General features: G+C 48.4%; 1 protein-coding gene across 2 annotated transcripts in view; it reads left to right on the forward strand.

Moving 5' to 3' along the window:
- ADCY9 (adenylate cyclase 9) overlaps positions 1–11,844 on the forward strand; it is a 158,806-nt gene extending 146,962 nt beyond the window's left edge. For both annotated transcript variants that reach the window (XM_033235915.1, XM_033235914.1), the window contains exons 10-11: positions 697–738; positions 7,544–11,844. In XM_033235915.1, coding sequence (XP_033091806.1) covers positions 697–738; positions 7,544–8,735 — 1,234 coding nt within the window. In that variant the 3' untranslated portion in view covers positions 8,736–11,844. The remainder of the gene's footprint in view (positions 1–696; positions 739–7,543) is intronic.
- Positions 11,845–16,405: the final 4,561 nt, after the last annotated feature.

The raw sequence follows: 16,405 nt of genomic DNA on the forward strand, positions 1-16,405 counted from the left end.
CATCCGTCCTCAGTTTACTCAAGAATCACAATATGGAAGACATTTAAATTCCCTGCATATTGAGATCAAAAGGGGAATTTGAAATAGGACTGTCATTCAGTACTTGAAACTTTAATGAATAGATTAAGCAAAATAAAGCAGACTTGGATTTTTCTGACGGTGTGGCCATCTAGAACGATGGTCACGATAAGCTCTTTCTCGAGAGTATGAAATCCAGCAAACTGCTTGTTACCTTTTAAATCCATCACAGGTCCCTCGTCGGGCCTTTAGTCGTGGCTGCGGGGCTTTTCCACGTGGAGCTGGAGAGCCACAGTGATGGGGGACCCCTCTGCCGCCCTTGCGCCCAGAGTTCAAATAGCAGATCTGGGATAGAGATGGTGGTTGAAGTTCCCCTCGGCCCAGAACTCCTCCATCCACGTGAGACCCCCAGAGGCCCTAATCCCATCACTGTTGCTGAGCCTTACAAGGATAGAGAGGATGCTGGATGGTAAACAAAGACATCAACTCAACTTTACCCAGGGAACTGCCCCACGTTGGGAGACGCAGGCGTGAAGGAAGAGGTAGAAGCAGGTGGCTTTATGTCGATGTCACAATCGCGTCTAAAACAGGAACGTAGTTTGTTCAGACGCCTCAGGTTGTCTTGTAGAATGTCTTCTTTGCTCTTTATAATAACATTTTTCTGCATTTTAATTTCAGTTCTGTATTAACTTCGCCCCTTGACGCAGTACAGAATTTCAGGTAAGCTTTTAATATTGTGCTTCTGTCTGAATAAACGAGAGTGACTATATTACCCCACCCATTTCTAAGCTTCCTGAAAACAGTGGGATCTTGAATAAAATGAACAATATGTGCATTCTTATAATAGAAAGTGCAAAGTATCTCCTTGTTGAAATATATCATAGTTATAATGTCTAATGGGGAAAATAAAATTTGTTTTATTATTTTAATAAGACATAGTAATTTTATGTAAGACTTTCACATGCAACAAAGGAAATCTCGCAAATCAAAGAAAAAAGTTATTTTGTAAAATATTTTAAAATAACTGACTTGAAATTCAGAATACGAAATGTTTGAACCTTGCTTTACTGTAAACATCAGAATAAATTCTAAATAAATCGAAGAGTCGGAAATAAAAATCAAATGATATAAAATCTAGAAAAAGTAAAATTCAATAGTTTTCAAGCCCCTAAAACTGAGATAACTTTCCAGGCTTACAAATACTAACTAGTACCACAGAAAAAAGATGGACAGATTTGAGAGGAAGGGAGAGAAAAACAAAGCAAACAGGAAAAGACCGGACGTGGGAACTCACGCCTGTAATCCCAGCACTTTGGGAGGCCAAGGCGGGAAGATTACTTGATGCCTGGAGTTCTAGACCAGGCTGGACAGCATAGCAAAATCTTGTTTCTGCAAAAAAATTAAAAAATTAGCCAGGTGTGGTGGTATGCACGTGTAGTCCCAGCTACTCGGGAGGCTAAGGTGGGCTTGAGGCCAGGAATTCGAGGCTGTATTGAGCTGTGATGGTGCCCTTGCATCCCAGCCTGGTTATCACAGCAAGACTCCGTCTCAAAAAAGAAAACGGCCAGGCATGCTGGCTCACGCCTGTAATCCCAGCACTTTGGGAGGCTGAGGTGGGTGGATCACCTGAGGTCAGGAGTTCAAGACCAGCCTGGCCAACATGGCAAAACCCGTCTCTACTAAAAATACAAAAATTAGCTGGGGTGGTGGGGGGGCATCTGGAATCCTAGCCACTTGGGAGGCTGAGGCATGAGAATTGCTTGAACCTGGGATGCGGAGGTAGCAGTGAGCCGAGATTGGCCACTGCACTCCAGCCTGGGCAACAGAGTGAGAGTCTGTCTCAAAAAAAAAAAAAAAAAAAAAAGATTCATTAGCAACTACAGTTGTCAATAATAATAAATAAATTGATTCTACATTTATTCCAATATTACAACTGTGAAAATGCAGCAAATACGGAAAACATGTAAGATTTTCATTTACTAGGTGAAATTATGTACTGTAGGTACAACTAGGTATTTATATATAGTAGAGATTTGTATGAGATGTAATACGTAGGGTATAATGAATGAGTAATGATTACAGCTGTAGTATTTAAAAGTAAAGCACCTAGCATCTTTTTTTTAACCTTTTATTGATGTATATGTCAGTATGCACAGAAGAGTACCTGATCATAAAAGGATAGCTCAGTACATTTTCACCAGAGAACACACCCATTTAGCTACAACCCACACCAAGAAGTAAAGCATTACCAGCACCCCAGAAGCCCCTAACCCCACCGCTGGTGACTCCCTCTCCCCTGACCTGACCACATCCCTAGGGTAGATTTTAAATGGCACTGTGGCTGGGTGCGGTGGCTCAAGCCCGTAATCCCAGCACTTCGGGAGGCCGAGACGGGCGGATCATTGAGGTCAGGAGATCGAGACCATCCTGGCTAACACGGTGAAACCCCGTCTCTACTAAAAAAAAAATACAAAAAACTAGCCGGGTGAGGTGGCGGGCGCCTGTAGTCCCAGCTACTCGGGAGGCTGAGGCAGGAGAAGCACTAGAACCCGGGAGGCAGAGGATGCAGTGAGCTGAGATGGCACCATTGCGCTCCAGCCTGGGGGACAGAGCAAGACTCCGTCTCAAAAAAAAAAAAAAAAAAAATCCCTCTTTTGAAATGGACCTTTGCTATTTGAATTGAGGAATAGGATCAGCTCGTTTGTTCCTTTGGTATTAGAACAGGAAACGCAGGTTCTAGCTGGGAAGCTTCCCTCGTACCTGTTTGTTACAGATGCCTTCTGCGACAAGGCAGCTCCCTTGGTTTCTGAGTGCACGTCCTGTGGATGATAACTTTTCCTCCTTGGAAGCAAAGGTGGAAAGCAGACGCCATGCTCTGCCTCCCTCTCCCTCTGGCAGCAGCCCATGTGCGGCTGTCCCTCCTCTGCCTGGAAGGGCCTGGCCTGCGCCCGTCTCCAGAGTTGGCCGTGCTGCTGGCTCCAGCTCCCACAGATTAGAGCAGGCCGCACAAGCGATAACCGATTGAGAAGCCCAGACGCAGTCTCCCGTTTCCACCACAGAGACTGGAAACACCCCCCTGCGTGTAATGGGGCTGTGAGACCTTGGTGACACCTGCTCCTGAAGGGGACTGTTCTCGGTGTCACCACTTTGAGAAATCAAAGGTCAACTCCTAATCCAACAAGACGGGCTCACAAAACCTTCCCCCTAGTCCACATTCTCTTCCTGCTCTATTTAAAACCAACCAGAGGGCTCAAGGAGCTGGACAGAAATATGTTTGAGTCATCATCATGACAAACGGTTGTTTTGCTTAGTACTTGAGATGTAGGATACGTAGTGTCATTTGTTTCAATAACAGTTCGCGAAATGAGTCAGTGAGGCACACGGTGTCTTCCCGCGGAGGACTCTTGGTTCCTGGTCATAGGCATTGGGTCAGAGAAGTCGTATCAGGGCTCCCAAGACCAGCCCCGGGTGGACTCAGGACTCCGCAATCCGCTCTCTCGTGGCTGTGATTTATTACAGTAAAAAGACATAAAGCAGAATCAGCAAAGGGAAGGGTGTCTGGGTTGATGTTTGGAGGAAGCCAGCACCAGCTTCCAACAGTGTTTTCGTGGAGTCATACGGGATGGGCTTACTTCCTCCAGCAGTAAGTGGTGACAACACTTGTAACATGCTATCTACCAGGGAAGCTCATTAAAGACTCGGTGTCCAGGCTCGTATTAGGGGCCGTTCAGGTCGGCAGCCTCTGCCTAGCATGTGCCTAAATTCCAGACTTCCAGCAGGAAAGCAGGTATTCAGTGTAAACCTCCTTGTTCATGCAGCGTAGGCATCGTGAGCCACTCTTGTCAAAGAATGGCGGGAACCCTCCCCAAATCTCAGCTCCCCGGTGCCAGCCACCACCTTTGCAGGCAGGCCTTTCCTGCACAGAACCTTAGGCCAGAAGGGAGGTAGCCACACTCCAGTCCATCTTCACAGCTCACATGCAAGGAAACCGAGACCCAGAATCTTGGCCTAGCCAACCGCACTGCACCGTGGTCCAGCCAGGGTGGAGCCTGGCTGGAGCCCAGGGATTCTGTTCCACCCACAGCCAGGGCTTTTACGGTTGTGCTTCACAGAGGACCATGATGACCACACAGGTCAAGCTCATTGTTTTTTAATATCCCAAGTCACAGTTAGTAAAACTCATTAAACCCTTTGATTAAAGAATTGAGCTTTTGGCCAGGCATGGTGGCTCGTGCCTGTAATCCCAGCACTTTGGGAGGCCAAGGCAGGTGGATCACCTGAGGTCAGGAGTTCAAGACCAGCCTGGCCAACATGGTGAAACCCCATTTCTACTGAAAATAGAAAAATTAGCCAGGCTATGCTGGTGCACACCTGTAGCCCCAGCTACTTGGGAGACTGAGGCAGGAGAATCGCTTGAACCTGGAGGCAGAGGTTGCAGTGAGCCAAGATTGCACCACTGCACTCTAGCCAGGGCAACAGAGCAAGAAAAAAAAAAACATGAGTTTTGGCCGGATGCGGTGGCTCATCCCCGTAATCCCAGCACTTTGGGAGGCCAAGGCAGGCAGATTGCTTGAGCTCAGGAGTTCACGACCAGCCTGGACAATATGGTGAGACCCTGTCTCTAAAAGAAAAAGAATTGAGCTTTCCAGTGTGATGGAGCTGTCTAAACTGTGGATCCGCCTATTGCATATAGAAGTATATAGTGACCAAGCCCATTATTGCATCAAATCAAGTGGCCTACTCTGTGCATGGGAGGAATGCATCAGGATACAACGTTTGCATGAACAGAACAGTCACGTTGTTGTAAAAAAGAAAAAGACTAGAAGGCAGTTCAACAAATGTTAATAGTGATTGCCTCTGGATGGCAGGACGTTGGACGAATCTTTTTTTTCTGTTTTATTTCTACATTTCCTATGATGAGTGTATAGTATTTTTAAATGGGAAAAAATGTATTCCAGCACACTGGGGAGGCAGAAGCAGAATTGTTTGAACCCAAGACTTTGAGACCAGCCTGGGCAACATAGTAAGGCCTCATCTCTACAGAAGTTTCAAAAAATTAGCCAGGTGTGGTGGTGCATGCCTGTAGGCCCAGCTAATCTGGAGACTGAGGCGGGAGGATCACTTTAGCCTGGGAGGTCCAAGCTGCAGTGAGCTAGGATCGCACCACTGCAGTCCAACTTGGGTGACAGAGAAAGACCCTCTTTTAAAAAAAAAAAAAAATTATATATATATGTATATATGTGTGTATATGTGTGTGTATACATATACATACACGTGTGTGTGTGTGTGTGTGTGTGTGTGTATATATACCAAACAAACTTTAAGAAATTATGCTACTCAGCCAGGTGTGGTGGCTCACACGTATAATCCCAGCACTTTGGGAGGCCAAGGCAGGCAGATCATTTGAGGTCAGGAGTTTGAGACCAGCCCAGCCAACGTGGTGAAACCCCATTTCTACCAAAAAAATAATAATAATAATAATCTGGGCATGGTGATGTGCACCTGTCGTCCGAGCTACGCAGAAGGCTGAGGCAGGAGAATTGCTTGAACCCAGGAGGCAGAGTTTGCGGTGAGATGGGATCACACCACTGCACTTTAACCTGTGACAGAGCAAGACTCCTTCTCAAAAAAAAAGAGGGGGGGGCAGAAACTGGGTCAGCCTTGTTTAGAAGGGCAATTTGGAAATTTCTAAGGACATTCCAAATGTGCAATATTTAAAATGCCTCAGCACTTCCATACGCACAAAGATAGGGGTAGAGGAATATTCCCTGTGACACTGTTTGTGGTAGAAAAAGACAGACTCGGGCCCAGTTGCATCAGGAGGAATCTGGTTAAATTACAGAATTTCCGAGTGCTAGAACACCGCACAGCCGTGAGGAAATAATGGCACCGGGTAAGATGTTAGCATTGCCCTGAGTGATTTCGGCAAAAAGAATTAACCCAGAATCGGGGAAATGGTGTCTTGTCAAACTTTTTTATATAGGTAGAGAGTATAGAACTCATAAAAGCTGTTTGTAAAATGACAAGTTTATTGGATTAGAAATCTTTAAGAACCAAGGCCAGGCATGGTGGCTCACGCGTGTAATCCCAGCACTTTGGGAGGCTGAGGTGGGCGGGTCACCTGAGGTCGGGAGTTCGAGACCAGCCTGACCAACATGGAGAAACCCCGTCTCTACTAAAAATACAAAATTAGCCAGGCATGGTGGCACACGCCTGCAAACTCAGCTACTCAGGAGGCTGAGGCAGGAGAATCGTTTGAACCCGGGAGGCAGAGGTTGTAGTGAGCCAAGATCTTGCCATTGCACTCCAGCCTGGTAAACAAGAGCAAAACTGCGTCTCAAAAAAAAAAAAAGAAAAGAAATCTAAGAACCAAATATATCAGAGAATGTTAAATTTCTTGGGTATGATGATGATATTGTAGTTACACAGGAAAACATCCTTATTCTTGGGAGATATATATGAACTATTTAGAGCCGAAGTGTCATGTCAGCAACTTATTTTCAAAATGTTCATTCAGCAAAAAGCCGGCTACAGTGGCTCACACCTGTCCTCCCAGCACTTTGAGGCAGGCAGATCACGTTGAGGTCAGGAGTTTGAGACCAGCCTGGCCAACATGATGAAACCCTGTCTCTACTAAAAATACAAAAATTAGCCAGGCATGGTGGCACATGCCTATAGTCCCAGCTGAGGGAGGCTGAGGCAGGAGGATCACTTGAACTCAGGAAGTGGAGGTTGCAGTGAGCCAAGATCGTACCACGGCACTCCAGCCTGGGCAACAGAGCAAGATTCAATCTTAAAAAAAAAAAAAAAAAAAAAAGATGGTAGGCCAGGCACAGTTGAAGTCTGTCATCCCAGCACTTTGGAAGGCCAAGGTGGGAGGATGGCTTGAAGTTAGGAGTTTCAGTCCAGCCTTGGCAACAAGCAAGACCCTGTCTCTTCAAAAAAATTTTTTTTAATTAGCCAGGTGTGGTGGTGCATGCCTGTAATCCCAGCTACTTAGGAGGCTGAGGCAGGAGGATCGTTTGAGCCCAGGAGTTTAAGGCTGCAGTGAGCCATGACTGTGCCATTGCACTCCAGCCTGGACAGCAGAGACCGTGTCTCTAAAAAAACGAGAGAGAGAAAAGAAAAGATTTTTAAAAGAAGCTAAAGACTTCTTAAAAAAAAAAAAGAAAAACAATTACCAAACACTTATTAAAGAAGTTAGTTACAGGGCTGGGCACAGCAGCATATGCCTGTAATTCCAGCACTTTCGGAGGCCAAGGCAGGAGGAGCCCAGGAGTGCAAGACCCACCTGGGCAACACGGTGAGACCCCACCTCTATTTAAGAAAATCAAATAAATCAGTTTCAAAAGTTAGTCTTTATTCCTCCACACCTTCAGCCAGCCCGAACCAGAAATGGGCAACTTCACAGCTTCAGGTTGTTGAAGGCCTGGACTCAACAAGGCTTTGCATAGCTAGCGGGGCTGTTCTGAACTTGGAAGCGCCGAGCAGTAACCTCTCCCTTTCCCGTGTCTTTGCTCTCCAGTTCCGGGAGGAACCCGTGCAATAGCTCGGTGCCGCATGACCTCCGGCGGCCGGCCAGCCTCATCGGCCAGGAGGTGGTTCTCGTCTTCTTTCTCCTGCTCTTGTTGGTCTGGTTCCTGAATCGCGAATTCGAAGTCAGCTACCGTCTCCACTACCATGGGGACGTGGAAGCGGATCTTCACCGCACCAAGATCCAGAGCATGCGGGATCAGGCGGACTGGCTGCTGAGAAACATCATCCCCTACCACGTGGCTGAGCAGCTGAAGGTGTCCCAGACCTACTCCAAGAACCACGACAGCGGAGGGGTGATCTTCGCCAGCATCGTCAACTTCAGCGAGTTCTACGAGGAGAACTACGAGGGTGGCAAGGAGTGCTACCGGGTCCTCAACGAGCTCATCGGGGACTTCGATGAGCTCCTAAGCAAGCCGGACTACAGCAGCATCGAGAAGATCAAGACCATCGGAGCCACGTACATGGCGGCGTCAGGGCTGAACACTGCGCAGGCCCAGGATGGCAGCCACCCCCAGGAGCATCTGCAGATCCTGTTCGAGTTCGCCAAGGAGATGATGCGGGTGGTGGACGACTTCAACAGCAACATGCTGTGGTTCAACTTCAAGCTCCGCGTCGGCTTCAACCACGGGCCCCTCACGGCCGGGGTCATCGGCACCACCAAGCTGCTGTATGACATCTGGGGAGACACCGTCAACATCGCCAGCAGGATGGACACCACCGGCGTGGAGTGCCGCATCCAGGTGAGCGAAGAGAGCTACCGTGTCTTGAGTAAGATGGGCTACGACTTCGACTACAGAGGGACCGTGAACGTCAAGGGGAAGGGCCAGATGAAAACCTACTTGTACCCAAAGTGCACGGACCACGGGGTCTTCCCGCAGCACCAGCTGTCCATCTCCCCAGACATCCGCGTCCAGGTGGATGGTAGCATCGGACGGTCTCCCACAGACGAGATTGCCAACCTGGTGCCTTCTGTCCAGTATGTGGACAAGACATCTCTGGGTTCTGACAGCAGCACGCAGGCCAAGGACGCCCACCTGTCCCCCAAGAGACCCTGGAAGGAGCCCGTCAAAGCCGAAGAAAGGGGTCGATTTGGCAGAGCCATAGAGAAAGACGACTGCGACGAACCGGGAATAGAAGAAGCCAACGAACTCACCAAGCTCAACGTTTCAAAGAGTGTGTGAGGCGGCGCCCACCCGCTGCCCGAGGTGCTGTTTGTCGAAACACAATAATATTTGTATTTGGCTGTTGTGCTTTCAAAGTGCCACACTTCCCCTCCCTGGACGTGGTGTTATGTGGTCATTTCAGCCCTAACTTCTGTGTGGATCACAGTTATTCAGGGTTCATTTTCATCCATTTCTTTCGCCCCGTTCCCTGGAAACCCTGCTGCCTCTGGGTCATCCGTTCAGCACGTGGTGGAGAACAAGTGCCTTCAGGGCTGGCCCCAGCCTCGAGTTTCAGGACAGAGGCCGCCAGTGGAGATCATGGCTTTAGGTATTATTTGACTTTTAAGAACAAAAGCTGTGGTTAAGATCTCATTTTTATTGCTTTTTCCGACGTCCCGTGAGACTCTGTTTTCGGTTCCCTGGCTAATACCCTGTTTTTGAGTTTATTTTGTTTCTGTCTCCGTCGCAGTGTTCCCCAGCGACCTGACCTCTCTATGTAAGCACACATGCGCACACACTTGCATTCGTGAATCTGATATAAAGTGCCAGTAATCCACCAAGAGGGGGCGCGAAGGGGGCGCATCATGACAGCTCTGCCACCCCCCATTGCCCACCCGCACTTTCCCGGAGCACCGGGCCCCGTGGGCTGTGGGTGATCCACACTCCCTGCACTGAGCGAGTTCAGGGGCTCCCCCACATGCATGCAGGCCAAGACAGCAAATGCCAGCCGGGCACAATGCCTGTGTGGCCAGGCCTCGGGGTCTCAGAGCCGCTGCTCACCCCCGACCCTCCACCCAAGGGGTCTTCCCGTCGGGAATGGAGGCGTTGGTCCCGGAAGCTGACTCATTGGAGAGGGGAACACCAAATAAACATCCGAGGTTGCATTTATTTATTTATTTATTTATCCAGAAGCATGTGCGCTCCCGGGCAGGGGTGCTGGGTCCTCAGGGTAGGGGGACGTAGCCACAGGGAGGGCAGTTCCCAGGAAGATAACCAGAGGTCTCTCTTGTGTGTTGGCCACCTGGGGCCACCCCCAACCTCACCACCCCAAGGGGGGTCTGAGTGAGACCCCAAAGCATGGCCAGTGCGATTTTGAGGCTAGGGGAATAGAAGCTCAGCAGCTGCCCCTGCCGCCCACGGTGGCTCCTCCCTGCCGGGGTCCAGCTCAGTACCACGGGGGTCTGGGCCAGCAGCACTAGTACCATCTTGGCTTCCACAAATTCAAGAAGTTTCTTGGCTCCCTCCCGCTCTCAGATGGCACAGGGCCTATCTGTGGCAGGATTTAATCTGGGGAGCGAATTCCAGCCTCTGAGACGGAGTTCTTACACCGTATCTAGGGACAGAGTCATCTGGGTGCAAACGCGGGGTTTGTGGGGGGCGGAATCCCAAGGGTGGTGTGAGAGACCCAGGGGAGCTCCTTCCAGGCGCTCAGCTGCTGGTCCTGTCTGATTATGTTTTGCCGCATTGAGTCTGAAGTTTATGTGGAAGTGAACTCACCCGAGTTGTCCGGTCGGAGTCGTAGCCACTCTTTCAGGGGACCCCGGCGATGCTAAGGAGGCCCTGGGCACGCTTCTTGTCATTCTTGCCCGATGTCCCTATGCATTTTGCTTTCCACTGTCAAATCTCACTGTCTCATTCTCACACCGCATCAGTCCCCATCCCATCATCACTCCTCCTCCCCAAAGACATACAGATTGCCCTCATCTCCGGCATGAAGAAGTCACAGTTCTGACCCACCGCCTCTCCAGGGGCGGTGCCCGGGACAGCCACCTAGCAGGACAGCCAGAGCCGGGGTCCCGGCGTCCAGGGGGTCCAGGGCACCCCCATTAGCTGTAAGGTTTTCCGTCAGGTGTGACTGTCAGTTTGCTGGTCTTCCAATACCGAAGAAAGGGTGGTTGTGACAATACCTCTTGCTTCTAAAGAATGTATATTATGAAACACGGCAGATTTTTTTTTTCCTTAAAAAACACTACCTGATGCTTTCCTTGTTCGTGGGGATTGTGGTCACATGAAGCTCTTTCTGCATCAGTATTAAGGTGTGTATTTGAATGTCCTCCCCACCCCTTTCCCCTCCGGGCTGTGTAGCTTTGAGGGGCTCGGCGTTCGCTCATGTCCTTGCTCTCTCGCTCAGAACATGCTCTGCAAAGTTCTTCTCTGCACACACGTCCCCATCAAGCCCTTTTCCTTCCCCTACCACAAAGGTCTTTGTGATTCCTCAGCCCGGGAACCCAAGGAGCTACAAAGTGGAATCTGGTTCAGCCCCGTGCAAACTCACCCAGAGCTTAACGTTGTCTTTAAAAACACCCTGAGCCTTCCTAACCAGCCAGTGCAGACGTTCTCTCTGGGCCACGAAGCCCCTCGGGTCCTCCCCGTCCCCTGCTCTGAAGCATACCTCAGTGCAGAACCGCAGACTCTCTGCAGCAGAAATGCCGTGCATCTCCGTCTGTTGGCAGTGAGCACATCGTGCTGGAGACACGAGTTTCTAAGCAGCTGGCACGAGGGCTGCTGACGGCATGGGTCGTGCTTCAGGGTGGCAATACCTCTTAGGAACTTAGGGCAGGAAGCAATACTTCAGCATTGAATGTGTGTAAATAGTTGCTTTGAGTTGCAATTGCTATTTTCTTCTCAGCCCCAGCTCAGATGGAATTATATATCCATATATATATATGGTAAACAAGCACACACAATTTTATCCAATGCAAACAAATGTAGAGCATCAGTTACAAAACCCTCGAATAGCTTGAGAGTCCCACGGGCTCTGCCACACCTGTGACTCCATCCACACCGATGTCACCCGCGGGGGCCCCACCTGCACATTTGCACACGTTCCGGAGAGCCAAAGGCCGCGTGCTTCCTGTTACATGGGCTGCAATCATTTGTAGTTTCCAAAGACACGTCTGCATTTGAATTTCTAGATTTACGAGGTAAGGAGTTGTTTTATTTTGTTTTTTTTAAATTGGTTGTTTGGAAAATCACATCATGCCTAGAATCTGAAATTGAATTAGCAAGAACCGACTGTTTGCATTTTCCATATTTCCTTTGATCTGCTCTTTTTAAATTGTTAATTCTAATAATTTCAAAATGCATTCACTGAAGAAATGGACATTAAAATATTCTAAAATTTAAATATTTGATGCCTGGTATTTTCTTATTGAAAAGATGAGCGCTGCTTCAGAGAGGAGGGCCGTCTTCCTTGGACATCTCGTGTTTTCTGCGATTTGTGGCTGCCTGGGTGGGTTTGCCTCTCCTTCACATCATGACTCCAGAAACAGGGCAAGTGAAAAACCCTGTTTGTGTGTATGTTATTTTTTTTTAATAGGATATATTTGCTGCAGTTAACTTGAGTTGAAAAGTATTTTTACACAGAATTTTTTAAACCATAAAAATAAGGTTGCAGGACAAGTTCTGCTTGTGAGATTTTCCCTGTCAGGCCTTCTAAATAGTTTTCTGCAACATCTTTAGAGAAGGAATTGAGGGGAGGAAAAAAAAGTAGGTTTTCTGAATAGGAAAGAGTGATTTCAGGTACACAGATCACTGGGGTCCCCCGGGTTTTGAGGAAGTCACAATGCCACTTCAGAATCTGTTTAAAGTCACACAGCCTTTTCCCAGAAAAACACGCGTGCCATTTTCTGCGCCTCTTGGGTGTTCACCACATTCCCAAATCTGAGGCCAAACTATGGACCTTCTAGGGGTTAGAGCCTCTCCCCCTGTAGGGGTTTTCCTGATGAGTTTGTTTGTTTGTTTGTTTGTTTGTTTAGAGTCTCTGTCACCCAGGCTGGAGTGCAGTGGTGCGATCTCAGCTCACTGCAACCTCTGCCTCCTGGGTTCAAGCAATTCTTGTGCCTCAGCCTCCCTAGCAGCTGGGATTACAGGCACACACCATCACACCCGGGTAATTTTTGTTTTTTTTAGTAGAGACAGGGTTTCACCATGTTGGCCAGACCAGTCTCGAACTCCTGGCCTCAAGTGATCCGTGTGCCTCAACCTCCCAAACTGCTAGGATTACAGGTGTGAGCTACTGTGCCCGGCCTCGTGAGTTAAGTATTTATGACCAACTTCAGGGCACAGAGATTCTCTTGTAGACTCCGCAGAGGGAGCTGAATTCACGGATGCCGGTGGTTGCTCACGGACTTGCGGGGGTGCAGCCTCCAGGTGATCCTCTGCTGAAGCCCGGGCCAATGAAGATGCTATCGGATGAGGTCACTCCCCTCCGAGTCGTCACTGAAGGCCTCCCTGGCCGCCTTCCCAGTTCAGGGAATAACCGTCCTTGCTGCCTTGAGGGTCTTGTAAGAATGGAAGTTTTGTTTGGTTGGTTTTTTTGGAGACAGGGTCTCATTTTGTCACCCAGGCCGAAGTACAGTGACCATCAGGGCTCAGTGCAGCCTTGACCTCCCCTGGCTCAGGTGATCCTCCCACCTCAGCCTCCTGAGTAGCTGGCACTACAGGTGCGCAACACCATGCCCAGCTAATTTTTGTGTTTTTTGCAGAGACAGGGTCTTGCCATGTTGGCCAGGCTGGTCTCGAACTCCTGGATTCAAGTACTCCGTCCTCCTCAGCCTTCCAAAGTGCTGGGATTACAGGCGTGAGCCACCGCATCCAGCCAGAACGTGGGTCTTTCTGCTGGAAAGGGTACCCAGGGACTTAGAGGATTTCTCAAACAGCCAAGAAAGGCAGCCTCTAGTTTTTGCAGTCAGCCCCAGAACTGATCATTTGCGGTTTCTCTTTCGTCTGAAATCTTGTCCACATGGTTGCTTTTCCCCACGGTGGGAATCTACTGCCGTGGCCACCTGGAATAGATCCCGCGGACTCGGAAAGTGAAACTAACTGGAGAAAGCCAAGAGGAAGCGATCAAGAAAAAGTACACACTTGCACGCGATGGATGTGTACATTTAAAATCTTCCTTGGCCGGGCGCGGTGGCTCAAGCCTGTAATCCCAGCACTATGGGAGGCCGAGACGGGCGGATCACGAGGTCAGGAGATCGAGACCATCCTGGCTAACACGGTGAAACCCCGTCTCTACTAAAAATACAAAAAACTAGCCGGGTGAGGTGGCGGGCGCCTGTAGTCCCAGCTACTCGGGAGGCTGAGGCAGGAGAATGGCGTAAAAACCCGGGAGGCGGAGCTTGCAGTGAGCTGAGATCCGGCCACTGCACTCCAGTCCGGGCGACAGAGCGAGACTCCGCCTCAAAAAAAAAAAAAAAAAAAAAAAAAAAAAAAAAAAAAAAAAAAAAAAAAAAAAAAAAAAAATAAAATCTTCCCAAGTGTCTATTTTTATACAAAATTCCTTTGTAAAAGTTGTTTTTTAAATAACATGACTCTAAAGAGTCATTTAGAATATTAGAGTAATTTAAGCTTGGGGAGTTCTCGTATCCCTGCTGGGCCTGAAAGTCTGAAGGAGCTGTGAATTAAGTAATCCACGTGCCTGTTAGAATCTCGTTCAACAGCAGGCATTCTTAATTGTTTTCTGTTTTTTGTTTTTTTTTTTTTCAGGAGGAGAGGTTTGGCTCACAAAGGCTTTGATAATTTGATGAAGGTTATGGTTCCTTTATCCAGAAAAAAATGCACATAAAATCAACTCTTGATTTTTTTTCTTTCTTTGTTTTGTTTTATTTTTGAGACAGAGTGTGGCTCTCTCGCCCAGGCTGGAGTGCAGTGGTGGGATCTCGGCTCACTGCAACCTCCGCCTCTCAGGTTCAAGTGATTCTCCTGCCTCAGTTTCCCGAGTAGCTGGGACTATACACTCGTGCCACCAGTCCTGGCTAACTTTTATATTTTTAGTAGAGACGAGGTTTCACCATGTTAGCCAGGCTGGTCTCGAACTCCAGACCTCAGGGGATCCGCCTGCCTCAGCTTCCCAAAGTGCTGGGATTACAGGCATGAGCCACCATGCCCGGCCAAATCTTTTGGTTTTATATATAATTTCAGGAGTCCACGAATGCAAATAAAGTGTCCCTAATCCACAGCAACCAGAGAAGGATGACTTTTCATTTCAACTCTCTGCAGATGAGGTTTCCTAGCGTTTCTGAACTCCCCGTTGGAAACTTGATTCGGCGTGTTAATGCTACTCATTGATACATGCATTTTTATTTTATTCATTTATTGTTTTGAGACAAAGCCTCACTCTGTTGCCTAGGCTGGAGTGCAGTGGCGCGATCTCAGCTCACCACAACCTCCATCTCCTGGGTTCAAACAATTCTCCTGCCTCAGCCTCCTGAGTAGCTGGGATTACAGGCATGTGCCACCACGCCCAGATAAATTTTGTTTTTTTAATAGAGACAGGGTTTCACCATGTTGGCCAGGCTGGTCTCGAACTCCTGACTTCAGGTGATCCACCCGCCTCAGCCTCCCAGAGTGCTAGGATTACAGCCATGAGCCACTGTGCCCAGCCTTGATACATGCATTTTTAATCAAAATTATATTTTAGAATTTAATGTGTGAGTTATCTAAATATATTTGAAGAGCTGCTTAAAAAACATTTCAGTACACACAATATTAGCTGAATTGTTTCCAACAGATAAGTAACATCCAGCCAGTATTCAGTAAGTGCCTATTGTGTGCCAAATAATGCCCTAAACTCCCTTTACTTAGGTTTTTTAATTTACCTAGGTTGTTAAATTTGCTGCAATACATGAGAGCATTTGAGAAACAGCTGTGATTAGAAGCTGTGCTTTTCCCGGTGGCTTTACCACTATGAATTCCACTAGTAAACTGAAGCGACTTTCCAGATACGAGGAATCGAGTGACTTTTTTTTTTTTTTTTTTTTTTTTTTTTGAGATTAGAGTCTTTGTCATCCAAGCTGGAATGCATTGGCTCAATCACAGCTCACGGAAGCCTCAACCTCCCCGGGCTCAAGCGATCCTCCTATCTCTGCCTCCCAGGTAGCTGGGACTACAAGTGCGTGCCACTACGTACGCCCTGCTAGTTTTTGTATTTTTTGTGGAGATGGGTCACCATGTTGCTCAGGCGGGTCTCAAACTCCTGGGCTCAAGTGATCCACCCACCTCAGCCTCCCAAAGTGCTGGGATTACAGGCGTGAGCCACCATGCCTGGCTGACATTTGTAAATAGGGCTCTCAGTGTCAACTCTAATGCCGTGCGAGATGATTTTCTTGTCCATGACTTTATGGAGAATTCAAACTCTGAATAAAAAGTAACTGGGGCCAGGCACGGTGGCTCCCGCCTGTAGTCCCAGCACTTTGGGAGGCCGAGGCGGGAGGATCTCCTGAGGTCAGGAGCTCAAGACCACCCTGGCCAACATGGCGAAACCCTGTCTCTACTAAAAATACAAAAGTCAAATCAGCCAGGCGTGGTGGTGCGCGCCTGTGGTCCCAGCTACTTGGGAGACTAAGGCACGAGAATCGCTTGAACCCAGGAGGCAGAGGTTGCAGTGAGTCAGGATTGTACCACTGCACTCTGGGCAACAGAGCGAGACTCTCTCAAAAAAAAAAAAAAGTAACCGACGAGAAAGATTCAGAGAAAACAACTGCACCACTTCTGTGTTTATTCCTCGATGAAGGAGCTCATTCCAGCTGCTGCCCATAAGATCATCTGTTTTGTTTTGTTTTTTTTTTTTTGAGACGGAGTTTCACTCTTGTTGCCCAGGCTGGAGTGCAATGGCGCAATCTCGGCTCACTGCAACCTCTGCCTCCCAGGTTCAAGTGATTCTCCACCTCAGCCTCCCAAGTAGC

This window comes from Trachypithecus francoisi, unplaced genomic scaffold, assembly GCF_009764315.1.
Source record: "Trachypithecus francoisi isolate TF-2019V2 unplaced genomic scaffold, Tfra_2.0 Lachesis_group15, whole genome shotgun sequence".
Taxonomy (NCBI): Eukaryota; Metazoa; Chordata; class Mammalia; order Primates; family Cercopithecidae; genus Trachypithecus; species Trachypithecus francoisi.